Source organism: Rhincodon typus, chromosome 1, assembly GCF_021869965.1.
Source record: "Rhincodon typus isolate 14 chromosome 1, sRhiTyp1.1, whole genome shotgun sequence".
NCBI classification, from domain to species: Eukaryota; Metazoa; Chordata; class Chondrichthyes; order Orectolobiformes; family Rhincodontidae; genus Rhincodon; species Rhincodon typus.
In genome coordinates, this window is record NC_063332.1 from 25,993,224 (window position 1) to 26,007,489 (window position 14,266).

General features: G+C 45.2%; 1 protein-coding gene across 1 annotated transcript in view; it reads left to right on the forward strand.

Moving 5' to 3' along the window:
- LOC109926441 (fibroblast growth factor receptor 3-like) overlaps positions 1-14,266 on the forward strand; it is a 146,738-nt gene that overhangs the window by 54,211 nt on the left and 78,261 nt on the right. Inside the window, exon 3 of the mRNA XM_048603406.1 lies at positions 10,939-11,208. Within this exon, the coding sequence (XP_048459363.1) occupies positions 10,939-11,208 (270 nt within the window). The remainder of the gene's footprint in view (positions 1-10,938; positions 11,209-14,266) is intronic.

Sequence of the window (14,266 nt, forward strand, 5' to 3'; positions counted from 1 at the left end):
CCTAGACCCTTCATTTTCTGAAGAAGGGTCTAGGCCCAAAACGTCAGCCTCCCTGCTCCTCTGATGCTGCTTGGCCTGCTGTGTTCATCCAGCTGTACACCTTGTTAACACAATGGGGAAATCAGCTCTGAAGAAGAAACATACCAAACTCGAAACATTAACTGTTTCTCTGTCCATAGATGCTTCCTGACCTGTGCATTTCTACAGCAATTTATTCACTTTTTATTGTTAGAGAATTCCAGAGTTTGGGTACTTGGCTGCCAGGCACAGTCATCGATGCTCATGTGATGTGCAAGAGGCCAGAATGGGAGGAGTGCAGAGATCTTGGAAGATTGTAGGGATGAAGGAGTTATTCAGAAAAGGAAAGGAAAGACCATGGAGGCATATGACCATTAGGCTGATCAAGTTTGAAGCTTAGAAAATAGATGCAGGAGTAGGCCATTCAGCCGTACGAGCCTTCTCGCTATTCAATATGATCACGGCTGATTATCCAACTGAGTAACCTCTTCCAGCTTTCACCCTATATCCTTTCCTTTTGCTCTAAGAACTATATCTAACTCATTGTTGAAAACATTCAATGTTTTGGCCTCAATCACTTTCTGCTGCAGAGAATTTCATGGGTTCATCATTCTCTGGGTAAAGAAATCTCTCCACATCTCTGTCCTTAATGGCCTACCCCATATCATCAGACTGTGACCCTTGTGTGAACTCCCTAATCATCAGGAACATCCTTTCTGTGTTTACCCTGTCTAGTCCTATTAAAACGTTACAGGTTTCCATGAGATTCCACTCGTTCTTCAAAACTCCAGTGAATATAGTCCGACCCGATCCAGTCTCTCTTCGCTTGTCAGTCCTACCATCCCAGGAATCAGTCTGGTGCACCTTTATTGTACTCCATCTATAACCAGATAAGGAAACCAAAGCTACACACAATACTCCAGGTGTGGTCTCACCAAGACCCAGTTGCAGCAAGACGTCCTTGTTCCTGCACTTAAATCCTCCTCGCTATGAAGGCCAACATATCACTTGTCTTCTTCACTGCCTCCTGCACCTGTATGCTTACTTTCAGTGACTAGTGCACAAAGGCCCAGGTCTTATTGCAACTCCCCCTTTCCCAATCTATCGTCATTCAGGTAATAATCTGCCTTCCTGTTTTTGCAAAAAAAGGGGATAACTTCACATTTATCCCACATTATACTTCACCTGCCATACATTTGCCCACTCACTCAACTTGTCCAAATCAAGGTGAAGCATCTCTGGATCCTCCTCACAGTTCACTCTCCCACCCAGTGTTGTGTCATCTGCAGACTTAGCGATATTACACTTAATTCCCTCATCTAAATCATGAATATATATTGTGAATAGCTGGGGTCCAAGCACTGATCCCTGTAGTTCCCCATTCGTAACTAATGTGGCCATTGATTGATTGATTGTTGCGTGTACAGAAGTACAGTGAAAAGCTTTGTTTATGAGCAGGACAGGCAGATCACTGTAAGCAAGGATGTATAGATCAAAGGTTGTAAATAAAACTTAGACGGAGGCATACAGGTTACATTGCACAGGGCGTGTGGTAGTCGAGATCAACATTAGCAAGCTCAGCATTATTTGAGGCTAGAGAGTCCATTCAACATTCTGATAATGGCTGGGAAGAAGAAGAAGCTGTTCCTGAACCTGCTCATGCGTATGTTCAGGCTTCTATATCTTCTGCCTGACGGAAGAGGTTGAAGGAGATCATTACCGGGATGTGATGGGTTTTTGTTGATGTGGGCAGCCTTTCTGCAGCAACGAGCCATGTAAATAGAGTCCATGGATGGAACGTTGGCTTCTGTGATGGTCTGGGCTGTGCACACCACCTTCTGTAGTCTGTTACGGTCCTGGGCAGAGCAGTTGCCATACCAGGCTGTTATGCATCCGGACAGTATGCTTTCAATGGTGCATCTGTAGGTGTTGCTGAGGGTCATTATGGACATGCCCAATTTTCTGAGCTGCCTGATGAAGAAGAGGCATGTTTTTCCATTTTGACTGTCGCATCTACATGGGCAGCCCAGGACAGGTTGTTGGTTATCGTCACTCTGTGGAACTTGACATTTTCTACCCGTAGAGTAGGCAATGGCCTAATGGTGTTATTGCTAGACTATTAATCCAGAGACCCAGGTAATGTTCTGGGGAAATGGGTTTGAATCTCGCCATGGTAGATGGTGGAATTTGAAATCAGTAAAAATATGGAGTCTAATGATGACTATGAAACTATTGCTGATTGTCCGGAAAAAGCTATCTGGTTCACTAATGTCCTTTAGGGAAGGAAATCTGCCGTCCTTACCTGGTCTGGGCTACATGCGACTCCAGACCCACAGCAATGACTGTTAACTGCCCTCTGGGCAATTAGGGATGAGCAATAAATGCTGGTCCAGCCAGCCATGTCCACATCCCATGAATGAATAGAAAAAACTCTCAACCCTCTCAACCTCCGCTCCATTGATGTAAATTGGGGCATGTTCTCCTCCTTGCTTTCTGAAGTCAATGATCTGTCCTTTAGTTTTGCTGATGTTGAGAGACATACTGTTTTCATTCCACCACATCACCAAGCCCTCTATCTCCCTTCTGTATTTTAATTCATTATTGTTAGATATCCGTCCTACTATGGTGGTGTCATCAGCAAACTTGAGACTGCATTCATTTGGAATTTGGCAACATGGTCGTAGGTGTACAGGGAGTACAGTAAGAGGATGCAACTTTGGGGGGCTCCAGTGTTGAGTGTTATTGTGGAGAAGGGGCGGTTACCTATCGTCACTGATTGCGACCTGTGGGTCAGAAAGCTGAGGATCCAGTTGCAGAGGGCGGAGCTGAGACCAAGGTCAAACAGTTTTGAGATCAGTCTAGAGGAGATCATGGTGTTGAAGATGGAGCTGTAGTCAACGAACAGGAGTCTGATGTAGGTGACCTTGTTGTCCAGATGTTCCAGGGATGAATGCAGGGTTAGTGATATGGAATCCTCTGTGGATCTGTTACGCCAGTAGGCAAATTGTAGGGGATCGAGGCAGGTTGGGAGACTGGAGTTGATGTGGGCCATGACCAGCCTCTCAAAGCACTTCATAATCATTGAGGTCAGAACCACTGGGCAGTAGTTATTTAGGCATGTTGCATGTGCTTTCTAAGACAAGGGGTGGATGGTGGTTGTCTTGAAGCAGCTGGGGAGTTCGGCTTGTAGGAGTGAGAGGTTGAAGATGTGGGTAAATACCTCCCCCCACGCTGGTCTGCACAGGATGAAAGTGCACGGCCAGGAACACTGTTCAGACCCATCACTTTCCTTGGAAGACCGGTTGGACGTCTGCAGTGGTGACAGCAGGAACAAGTGCGTCCAGGGCTGTTGGGGCAGGTGTCGCCACACCGATGTGTTCAGCTCAAACCAAGCATAGAAAGCATTGAGCACATCAGGGAGGGATGTGTCTTTGTCCACTATCTTGCTCCGCTTCATTTTGTACCCTGTAATGTTGTTTAGGCCTTGCCATAGGCAACGGGAGTCTGTTTGGTAGGGCTGGGCCTCTAGCTTGGTCCGGTACTGCCTCTTGGCATCCCTAACGGCTTTGCAGAGGTCATGTCTGGGTTTTCTGTATCGGTCTGGGTCACCCGACTTGAAAGCTGCACGTCTGGTCTTCAGCAGGGAGTGGATTTCCTGGTTTATCCAAGGATTACGGTTGGGGAACACTCGGATTGACTCCTTTGGTACACAATCCTCCTGATATTTGCTGATGAAGTCTATGACGGTGGTGGCGTACTCATCTAGGTTTTCCACTGAACTCTGGATCACGGTGCAGTCCATCAATTCCAACAGTCCCAGAGACGGTCTTCCGCTGCCTCAGACCAGCACTGTACCTCGTTTTGTGAAGGATTCTCCTGTTTTAGCTTCTGCTTGTAAGTAGGGAGGAGGAACACCGCGCCGTGGTCGGATTTTCCGAAATGTGAGCGGGGTATGGAGCAGTATACATCTTTGGTTGTGTAGGAGTGGTCCAGAATGTTCGGTCACCTGGTGGGGCAGGAGATGTGTTGGTGGTACTTTGGTATCACTTGCGTGAGGTTGGCCTGGTTGAAGTCACTGGCCACATGAATAGGGCCTCGGGGAATTTTGTCTGTAGGGTATTTGTGGCAGCGAAAATCTTGTCTAGGGCATTCTTCACATCTGCATGGGGTGGCATGTAGACTGCTGTCAGCATGGCAGAGGTGATTTGGTAGGTAGTAGGGATGGCATTTTACTGTAAGATATTCTAGGTCCGGGGAACAATGGCTTGCCAGGGTCGTTATGCCCAAGCACCAGGTGGTATTGATAAGGAAGCATACCCCACTGCCCTTCGCCTTACCCGAGGATCCCGTGCGGTCTATGCGATGTATGGAGAACTCGTCAGCTTGTAGGGCACAGTGGAGAATGGCAGGGGTGAGCCAAGTCTCTGTGAAGCAGAGCGCACAACAGTCTCTCAGTTCCCATCTGATAGGAAAGTTTAGATCTGAGTTCATCCATTTTGTTCTCGATTGCTGGAGCAGGAGCTAATGTAACGAGGATGGGTGAAACTATCCTTCCTACCAAGTCAGGATACAAACTGAGCTGAGCTCAGGGTTGCAGAGTGTAGAAGATGGCAGGCCAACCAGCAGAGGGTTGGAATTGTTGGGCTTAGAGGTGACAAAAAGCATAATTGAGGATCTCAGCAGCAAAGGAGATGAGGCAGAGGAGGAGATGGTGATATTCTTGGTGCTGCAGAGGTTGTGATGTTGTAAGCTTCATCCAGAGTCAAGCATTATGCCAAAGCTGTGATCTGGTTCAGTCTCAGACAGTGGCCAGAGAGAGAAATGGGACCAAGGTTTACAGCCACCATCTTGTCCATATTGAATAGGAAGTAATTTCCATTAATCCACCCCTGAATGTTGGCCAAGTGGCAAAAGAAATTGGCTGCAGTGGAAGGACAGAGAATGTTCTCATGGGATAAAGCTGGGTACCAGCAGTGTACACATGGAATCTGATACTGTGTTTTCATATGGTGTCGCCAAGAGACATCAAGTAGGCTAAGGATTGTACCAAGGGACATCCTTCTGTGTGTGAACTTACATCCATATCAGACAGTGCCTCTACCCACTGGACCACCACGAAGCTGAATCCTGGAGTTTTAAATGTGCTTTTTTGATTAATACTGTGTGGGAAAGAAGCATTTCTGCAATGGTATCTCTTTAACTTAGCTGGGAAGTGAGCAGGCTCACAACTCAGTCCTGGTACTTACATTTCATTCATTTTGAATAATGGTTCATAACCATTGGTTTAGAGAAGTGAGGAGCATGTTTGTCAAATTGAACCAGCTCCGAGGTTTGTGTTTTAGCACTTGGTGCACTACAACGTACTGGGCCAACTCTCCTGGACTTGTATCACCATCACAACAATAGCATTTATCAAAGTCAAGGGAGAAAAGGAGGAATGGGATGCGGGGAATCAATGAACCTTTGTACAGAACAAAATGAACTGAAAGTACATGCTGTTCACCAAAACAGCTGAGGAAACTGGAACCAGCGCAAGAAAAATGTGGCTTCAGCAACTTAAGATTCTAGTCCTCGAACCCAATCTTCCCCTTTCACACACAAAAAACACTGTCAAACTGTGTGGAGCTGCACAGATTTGCATGGTGCAGGATGGAATCATTTGCGTTTTCTTGAACCCTTGGCTCTGCCAATTGCTGTCAGAATGACGAATGATCCTGGGCACGGGCTGGTGGATTACTTCAGCTGCATGTTGGGATTAAGAGGGCTCATTTGAAAACTTTTTAAAAATTGTTGTTCAAATATACTGGTATTCTGGTAAATAAAACGTATTTGAGCGTGCCTTGCCTCGCAGAATTGCAGCCTTTCAGGACAGCAATTATTGCTGCTTGGAAAATACATACAAAATGCAACAACTCAGTGTTTGCTATGTACAGGAGATCGTGCTTGAATGAAAGGCTGCTTTATGTTACTTCTCTGTTTTATTTGTTTTCCTTTGTCTAGGCATATTCCTGAGTTTTTGGATTGTACCAGCATGTGGGCCAAAATATACAGTTTGGTGATTACATGTTGACAGTTGTACCCATAGCTGTTTTCCTTTGAGCTTTTTAATGTTGTTTAAGCACATATAATGGCTTTAGTTTCTTCCTGGTGCTACAAGAAAGAATAGAAGCAATAGGAAGCCATATTCCTCATCAAGCCCTCATTCAGTAAGGTGATAGCTGATCTGACCTTGACCTGTACTTTCCTGGCTATTCCCCATGACCCTAGATTCCCCCATAAACCAAAAACCAATCTAACTCACCTTTAAGTATATTCAAAGGCCCAGCATCCACTGATCTCTGGGGAAGAGAATGAAAAATGTTATGACCCTCAAAGAAGATATTTATCCCCGTCCGTGTGTAAAATGGGGTCTCTCTTATTCTAAAACTGCATCCCCTGGATATAGATTCTGCCACAAGAGGAAACATCTTCTTGGCATCTTTGTTGCTCTCAGAATCTTGTCAATAAGATCACCTCTCATTCTTCTAAACTCCAGTGTGTATAGGCCCACTCCATCTTTCCTCATAAGATAACCCCTTCATTTCAGGAATCAATGCAGTGAAGCTTCACTGAGCTGCCTTCAATGCAAATATATTCCTTAATATGTAAGGAAACCAAAATTGTACACACTTCTCCAGGTATGGTCTTACCATGCCCTGTATAGTTTAGGAAGTGTTCCCAACATTAATGCTCCATCCCCTTTGCAATGCAGGCCAACATTCTATTAGTCTTCCTAATTACTTGCTGTACATGTCTGCTAGCTTTCAGTGGTTCATGTTCAAGAGTACACATGTCCCTCTGTGCCACAGCATTCTGCAACCCCTAACTATTCAAATGAAAATCTGTTTTTTTATTCCTCCTATGAAGTGGACAACCTCCCATTTTCCCACATTATACCAAGTTATGGTCCACTGTCTTTACCCTTGCAGACTGTTTGGGCAGGATTTTCCAACTGGTTTTGGGACACTGCTGTGGAGGTCCCAAGTCTACACTTTTCAGTGGCCAAACGGTGGGGTAAGGTGATGACCTAGTGGTATTATTGCTGGACTTTTAATCCAGAGACCCAGATAATGTTCTGGGGACCCGGTTCGAATCCTGCCATGGCAAATGGTGGAATTTGATTTCAATAAATATCTGGAACTAACAATGTCATAATGACCATAAATCCATTGTCGATTGTTGGAAAAACCCAGCTGGTTCACTAATGTCCTTTAGGGATGGAAACTGCCATCCTTACCTGGTCTGGCCTACATGTGACTCCAGACCCACAGCAATGTGGTTGACTCTTAACTGCCCTCTGGGCAATTGGAGATGGGCAATAAATGCTGCCTAGTCAGCAACACCCCTCGTCCTGTGAATGAATATAAAAAAAGGGAAGTATTTGTCCAGAAGTAATCTCCTCTAAGTGGCTGTATCTGCGCCAACAAGGATGAGAGTGTAGCACCCCAATTACAAGGCCATCAGGGGAGGTGGGAACTGCTGAGGCAGGTAGGAGATTGGAAGGGCATCCGTGAAGATGAAAACAAATTAACTGTTTCAGAAGCTGGGAGGGGAACTCCGGACTGTTATGCCCTGGGAATGTCTTTTCTGGCCAGCCAGCATCAGGAAGTGAGCCATTTCAACACAATTCCTCCTTATTTGCTGACTTTCCAGCCTGGATCCTCGCCACAACAGTGTAAAGAAAGTAACTCCCTGGGTGCTCCCTATAACTTGCTTGCCCATTTATCTTTGTATCATCAGCAATATTGGCTGTAATATGCGTAGTCCCTTCATCACAAATCATTACTGTAGATTGTAAATAGTTGAGCCTCCAGAACTGATCCCTGTGACACTCCTGCATTACAGTTTGACAACTCGAAATTGACTCATTTTTTTCTGACTCTCTGCTTTCCGTTTGTTAACCAGTTCTCTAGCCATGCTAATACATCACCCGCAAAGCTTCTACTTTGTGCAGCAAGGTTTCATGTGACAAATTTTGCAAATTCCAACTAGATCTACACATTTGTCTTTATCTGCCCTGCTTGCTACATTCTCAGAGAATCCTAATAAAAGTGTGAAACTCAAAACCATACTGACTTTGCCTGATTGAATCATGATTTTCTAGATATCCTGTAACTACTTCTTTCATATTGGATTACATTGACAGCAATCAGGCAAACTGGACTATAGTTTCCCACTTTGTATCTCGCTCCTTATTTGAATAAACATGTTACATTTAGTTTTCCAATCTAGGGAAATCTGGAAGATTAGAACCAAGTCAACCTGGCTCTCTCTGTAATATCAATGCCAAATTAAGAGAGTATATATTGGTACCATTAAATGTTATTCATTTTGATCAACAGTTTGAGTTACTGTAGTGTGGATAGTAAACCCAAGCTTGGTTTGGGTGCACAAATTGGCTATGTGCAGTCTCATACTGATGTACGGTAATAATGCAGACTAATCCACATAATGGAAGCTTGCAACAAATGGCTTTCCAGGTTCACAAGACAGGAATAGCCAACTGGTCCTCCCAGTGAATTAACATTCATGGAAAATATCTAAATCAGATTTGTTGCTGCCTACCAGCTATCATAAAGCACAGGATTAACAGACCACTCTGTGACTTAGCAGTTGTGATTCCTAATGGAGCTACTGCTTATTTTGATCTCAGTGGTAAATGTAATTGATGCTTTCCTCTCATGACTATACAGTTCTCAGTTTCTCCCACTTAATTTCCCATTGACCCTCAAAGATTGAATCAAGTCAGTATGGATCTTTCATCTGCAGTCTGGACAAAGAATTCTTGCCTACATTCATTGACTTCTCGTCCTCAAATGTCTCAAGGTTAAAATTCCCATCCTCAGTTAATGGCCTTGGTCCTCCTTATCTATCTTCAGCTCTGTAATCCTGTGGAAACTCTGTATCCCACCAGCTCTGGCCTCTTGTCCATCGTTTACTACCTCCATCAGTGATCGCTGTGCCTTCAACCATCCAGGGTAATATTGACAAACTGGTTCCCAAGATGATCCCATTTTAACACTTGAAAATTTAACGCATATGAGCCATCAACAAAAACAAAACTGCAAAACGCAGCACAGTAACTTCAGTGAAAGTCACTGTTTTCAAAGTATTTTGTAAAACTGTAATTATTTTATGTACTCACCACCCCATCATTTCATCTGAACTGCTCCAACTCATGGACCATGGCCCAGATGTAGAAGATATGAGGGTTGAGATTCTAGATGTGGTTGATGTTGGAGCTCAGGTTGCTCCACAGCAATAAGATGAAGGTGGCTACACTCATTTATGATCCAGTGGGGATTCATGACTCACTGTTAGGAAAACCTGGGTGGGCTTTGAGCTCTGGAATTCCCTCACAAACTCCCCCTGCCTTGGCACCACCTACTGTTCCTTTGAGATATTTCTTAAGAAGCCTTGCAGTGTCCAAGATCATAGTCTCATCTTCCATGAAATGTCTTGTAAAGGTGTTTTGGGATTAAGATGTGCATTCTCGGAATGTTCCCCCAGCCATTACCCAAGCCGTAATGTGTGACTATAATTGTTCACTCTCGTAAGTGGAGGGAAAACTAGGCATAAGTTGTAACAGTGCATTTACGCATCAGTTATGGGCAAAAATATTCTGTATAATTGGTGATAATAACCAGAAGGGTGCTGGGAGGTTAAATGGAGATTGCAACTTTTGCACTGCCAATTAGTTATTTGATCATACTGGCTTAGCCTTCACTGACAGAAAATCTTCAATCATAGCAATAATTTATTTCAATCAAATGTTGAGTGTTGGTTTGCTCAGTTGGGCAGACAGCTGGTTTGAGTTGCAGAGTGACGCCAACACTGGAGTTTCAATTGTTCAAGTCTCCATGAAGGCCGCACCTTTACAATCTTGCCCTGTGCCTGAGGTGTGATGACCCTCAGATTATACTCCCCATGACACTAAGGCTCAACCAACATTGTCAAGTGGCACAGAGGTTAAGCTCACAACCAAAAAAGTGCTAACGTAAAAACTTCACACAAGCATCGCGTACCCACCCCATGTCCATTACCAATCGCAAACACTAACCCCAACCCCAACCCCAATATTGTCTTTTTCCATATGCATGATTGATAGGTTTGATGTCTTCTGGCCTCAGCATTTGCTTATTGGAGACTGGGATAGTGTATCTTTTGGAGTGGTCTTGTGGGGTAGTGTGTGTTGTGGGGTAGTGTGTGTTGCGTGGGAGTGTGTGTTGCGTGGGAATGTGTGTTGCGGGGGAATGTGTGTTGCGGGGGAGTGCGCGTTGTGGACAGGTGCACGTTGTGGGGGAGTGTGTGTTGTGGAGGGGTGTGCGTTATGGGGGAGTGTGTGTTGTGGGGGGTATGTGCGTTGTGGGGGGTATGTGCATTGTGGGGGAGTGTGTTGTGGGGGAGTGTGTGTTGTGGGGGAGTGTGTGTTGTGGGGGAGTGTGTGTTGTGGGGGAGTGTGTGTTGTGGGGGAGTGTGTGTGTTGTGGGGGAGTGTGTGTTGTGAGGGAGTGTGTGTTGTAGGGGAGTGTGTGTTGTGGGGGAGTGTGTGTTGTGAGGGAATGTGTGTTGTGCGGGAATGTGTGTTGTGCGGGAATGTGTGTTGTGCGGGAGTGTGTGTTGTGAGGGAATGTGTGTTGTGCGGGAGTGTGTGTTGTGAGGGAGTGTGTGTTGTGGGGTTGACTTTTAGCAAATATGAGAAGAGGTGAGATCTCTGCCAGTTGGCCCAGGGATGACCCTGTGGAGACTCTGACAGTGATTGGTTAAAGGCAGGACTAATGTTTGGGGAAGGGATGACCTTTGTGATAAAATGCAGAAACAAGTGGGAAAGTTAAATGTTTCAGTGAACTCAATTTTGAGACTGGTCACTCTCTCCCCACAGGGACAGATTCTTTGGGAAGCCAGCACAACATTCCAAAAGAGTCCGTTTTCAGCAATGGGGACACATTGGATCTGACTTGCAATTCCCAAGGTTCCTCAGTGGCTACGGTGTGGTTTAAAGATGGACTTCGAATTCTGCCCAACAACAGAACGCAAGTTGGACAGAGAGTGCTGAAAGTTATCAATATTTCATATGATGACTCAGGAGTTTATTCCTGCAAACTCTGGGGCACCAGTGAGATCCTGAGAAACTTCACAATAAAAGTCACAGGTGAGTACTCACCCTCAGGTCAGAGCTATGCTTGTGCTAAATTTGTCATACTGAGAGATAGAGAACAACTCTTATTCTATGAAGGGTTGGCTGACATTGCAAAGGCAGCCTGCCCACTGTAGGTTACAGCTTAGTCCTTGTACCTCCAGCTTGAGAAAAATGAACATGACTGGGTACCTTGCTGTGGTGGTTATTGTGAAGAGGTAATAGTCCAGATCTCTAGATGGGCAGTCTCAAGAATGTGAGTTCCAACCCAGCAACTGCAGTGCCAGAGTTTGGCGAGTGACCGAGTTGGATTGCAATGAGAGCCCAGCAGTTTCACTAATGTCTTATGGGATCGTTGGATGCCAACTTTACCCGATCGGAGCGAATCTGGATGCCCAGCGATCCAGCTTACTCTTAAACGACCTCTAAAGTGACCTAACAGGGCAGTCTTGGGATGGGCATTAAATGTTGGCTTTGCCAACAATACCGAACGTCTCAAGAATGAGTAAAGCAACAAAAATAAGTGCAAATGTCAGAAGACAATACTGTCACACCTGAGAAGTGACTCACCACCCTCCAGGGTGAGATGTCAGAGCTGGTGGAACCACACCGCAGGGTGAGACAGAACCGTTAAAAAAAATCAGTGAAATGCAACCACTTACTGTTTGGGAAAGAAACCCCCATCTCTCAGGATTACTCCCCCACAGTTTTTATTGTGCTGGCATCATCACATTGGAAAGGACAGGTGAAGATGAAAATGGGGAGTGAACTGACGTGTAAATGCCCCCTTTGCGATTGTCAATTATTGAAATATTAGCTTATGGTGGAACTTCATTCAGTTTCATTCAGGTAATTTCTTTCAAATCTGAAAGACAGCAAAGCCAAGCTCCTTACTCCCTAAGTGTAAGATGCATAAAGAAAGTGAAATTATTGCAAAGGAAGAAAGGGGAGAATGGATCTCAACAGTGCTTTGATCTGTCAACTTTTAGCGGTGCCTTAGTTACTGCCCTTGGGTAAATTGTAGGAGTGCATTAGCCTAACCAGTAAACACACATACCCTGGGGAGGTGTCCATTGCAACTTTACATTAAATGTTTTCAGGCAGGCATGAAGAAATAAGTAAAAAGCCATATTATTTTGTAATCAAATACCTTAGAAGCTTTTTATCTAATTGACAAAGAGAATGTATAGTGAAGGCAGGAATATACTGCAACAGGATAATGCTGAGAAAAGCTTAATGGGAAAATCTTAACATTAATCTGTAGAAGGTATTGCTGTGCAAAATATTTAACAACAATTTTCTAAGAAATAAGCTTTCTGCGCCACCCCAAATACTCTGAGTATACTAAACCACATGGACTGCTTTTGAGAGCAATCCTGGATGGAATGAATATTGGCCTTGCTAGTGATCTTACATCCAAGAATATCCTGGAATAATGGTCAGAAAGGGATACACCTCTTCCTCCTTATTCTTGTAGTTTCACGACCTTCAGTTAAATAGGGCAGGCACAATTCTGAAGAAGGGTCCAGACCCGAAAAGTCAGCTTTCCTGCTCCTCTGATGCTGCTTGGCCTGCTGTGTTCATCCAGCTCTACACCTTGTTATCTCTGATTCTCCAGCATCGGCAGTTCCTACTATCTCCGAAACAATTTATTCTTTTACAGTTTAATTGCTTCAACTAGGTCAGTCATTTTGTGAGACAGAGGGTAGCGTCCTTGCATCTGAGCCAGGGGCACTGGGTTCAATTCCTTCTGCAGTTCTTGGTAACATGGCCAGACAGGTATCGATTTGTAAATCCGACTAATGCGTACCGATGGCAGGCAGTCAGAGTAGGAGAGATACCTACTCAGCCATGTGAGGGAGAGCAGTCCTCCACCATCACCGCTCATTGCTCCAGTCTATAGCATGCATGTAAAGTTATATGTTACCATAGCAATTTGGAATCCTGGGGGGTGGGGGGGGGGGGGGGGGGGGGTTGCGTGTAGTTTCACATGCAATAGAGAGTGGGTATGAATCAGGCTGGTTCCAACAGCATGGGGTTGAATCACTGTTCAGCTGGGGATGAAACCAGCCTCCCCATGGTAAAGATCATGGTGCTGTTGGTCAGCCCAGCCTCTGGGCTGAAAACTGAAGAAGAACAGATCATCTATCAGTTTGAAGGTGAGGGATGAACTTTTGTATAGGGGAGGATGAAATATGTTTCTCTGATGGAAGGCTATTCCTCCACATCCTAGCAGTTCACAGATATCAAAGCCATATGTTCCTACATCAGGAGTAGCATGGACTGGATCTAGTGTAAAAATGCTCCAGCTGAAGGGCCTTTTGCCACACTGTAAGGATTCTATGATTCTATGATTCTACATCAGTCCTGAAGTGCCCCTGTCTGGCAAGTCCATTTATTTTTAGAATGTTGATTTGTTCTCTTGACCAAGCTGATACTGGCAAAGAAAAGGTGGAACATCAGAACAGCCCTCGAGCCTGTTCCAACATTTGATTAGCTCAATTGAAAAACACTGCACCTTTGACAACCTCACAACAGCCCAGAGCACTTTACACCCAGAGCAATACGTTTATAATGAAGCCACTGTTCACACAAAGGAAATGGTCCGTCTGGGAAACAAAAACATTGTGCAACAAATAACGACTTGTCTAGAGATAGTAGGAACTGCAGATGCTGGAGAATCCGAGACAACAAGGTGCAGGGCTGGATGAACACAGCAGGCCAAGCAGCATCATAGGAGCAGAGAGGCTGACGTTTCGGGCCTAGACCCTTCATCAGAAAAGGGGGAGGGGAAGGGGGTTCTGAAATAAAGAGGGAGAGAGTGGGAGGCGGATAGAAGAGGGATAGAGGAGAGGATAGGTGGAGAGGAAACAAACAGGTCGAAGAGGCGGGGATGGAGCCAGCAAAGGTGAGTGTAGGTAGGGAGTTAGGAAGGGGATAGGTCAGTCCAGGGAGGACGGACAGGTCAAGGGGGCGGGATGAGGTTGGTCGGTAGGAGATGGAGGTGCGGCTTGAGGTGGGAGGAGGGGATAGGTGGGAGGAAGAACAGGTTAGGGAGGCAGGGACGAGCTGG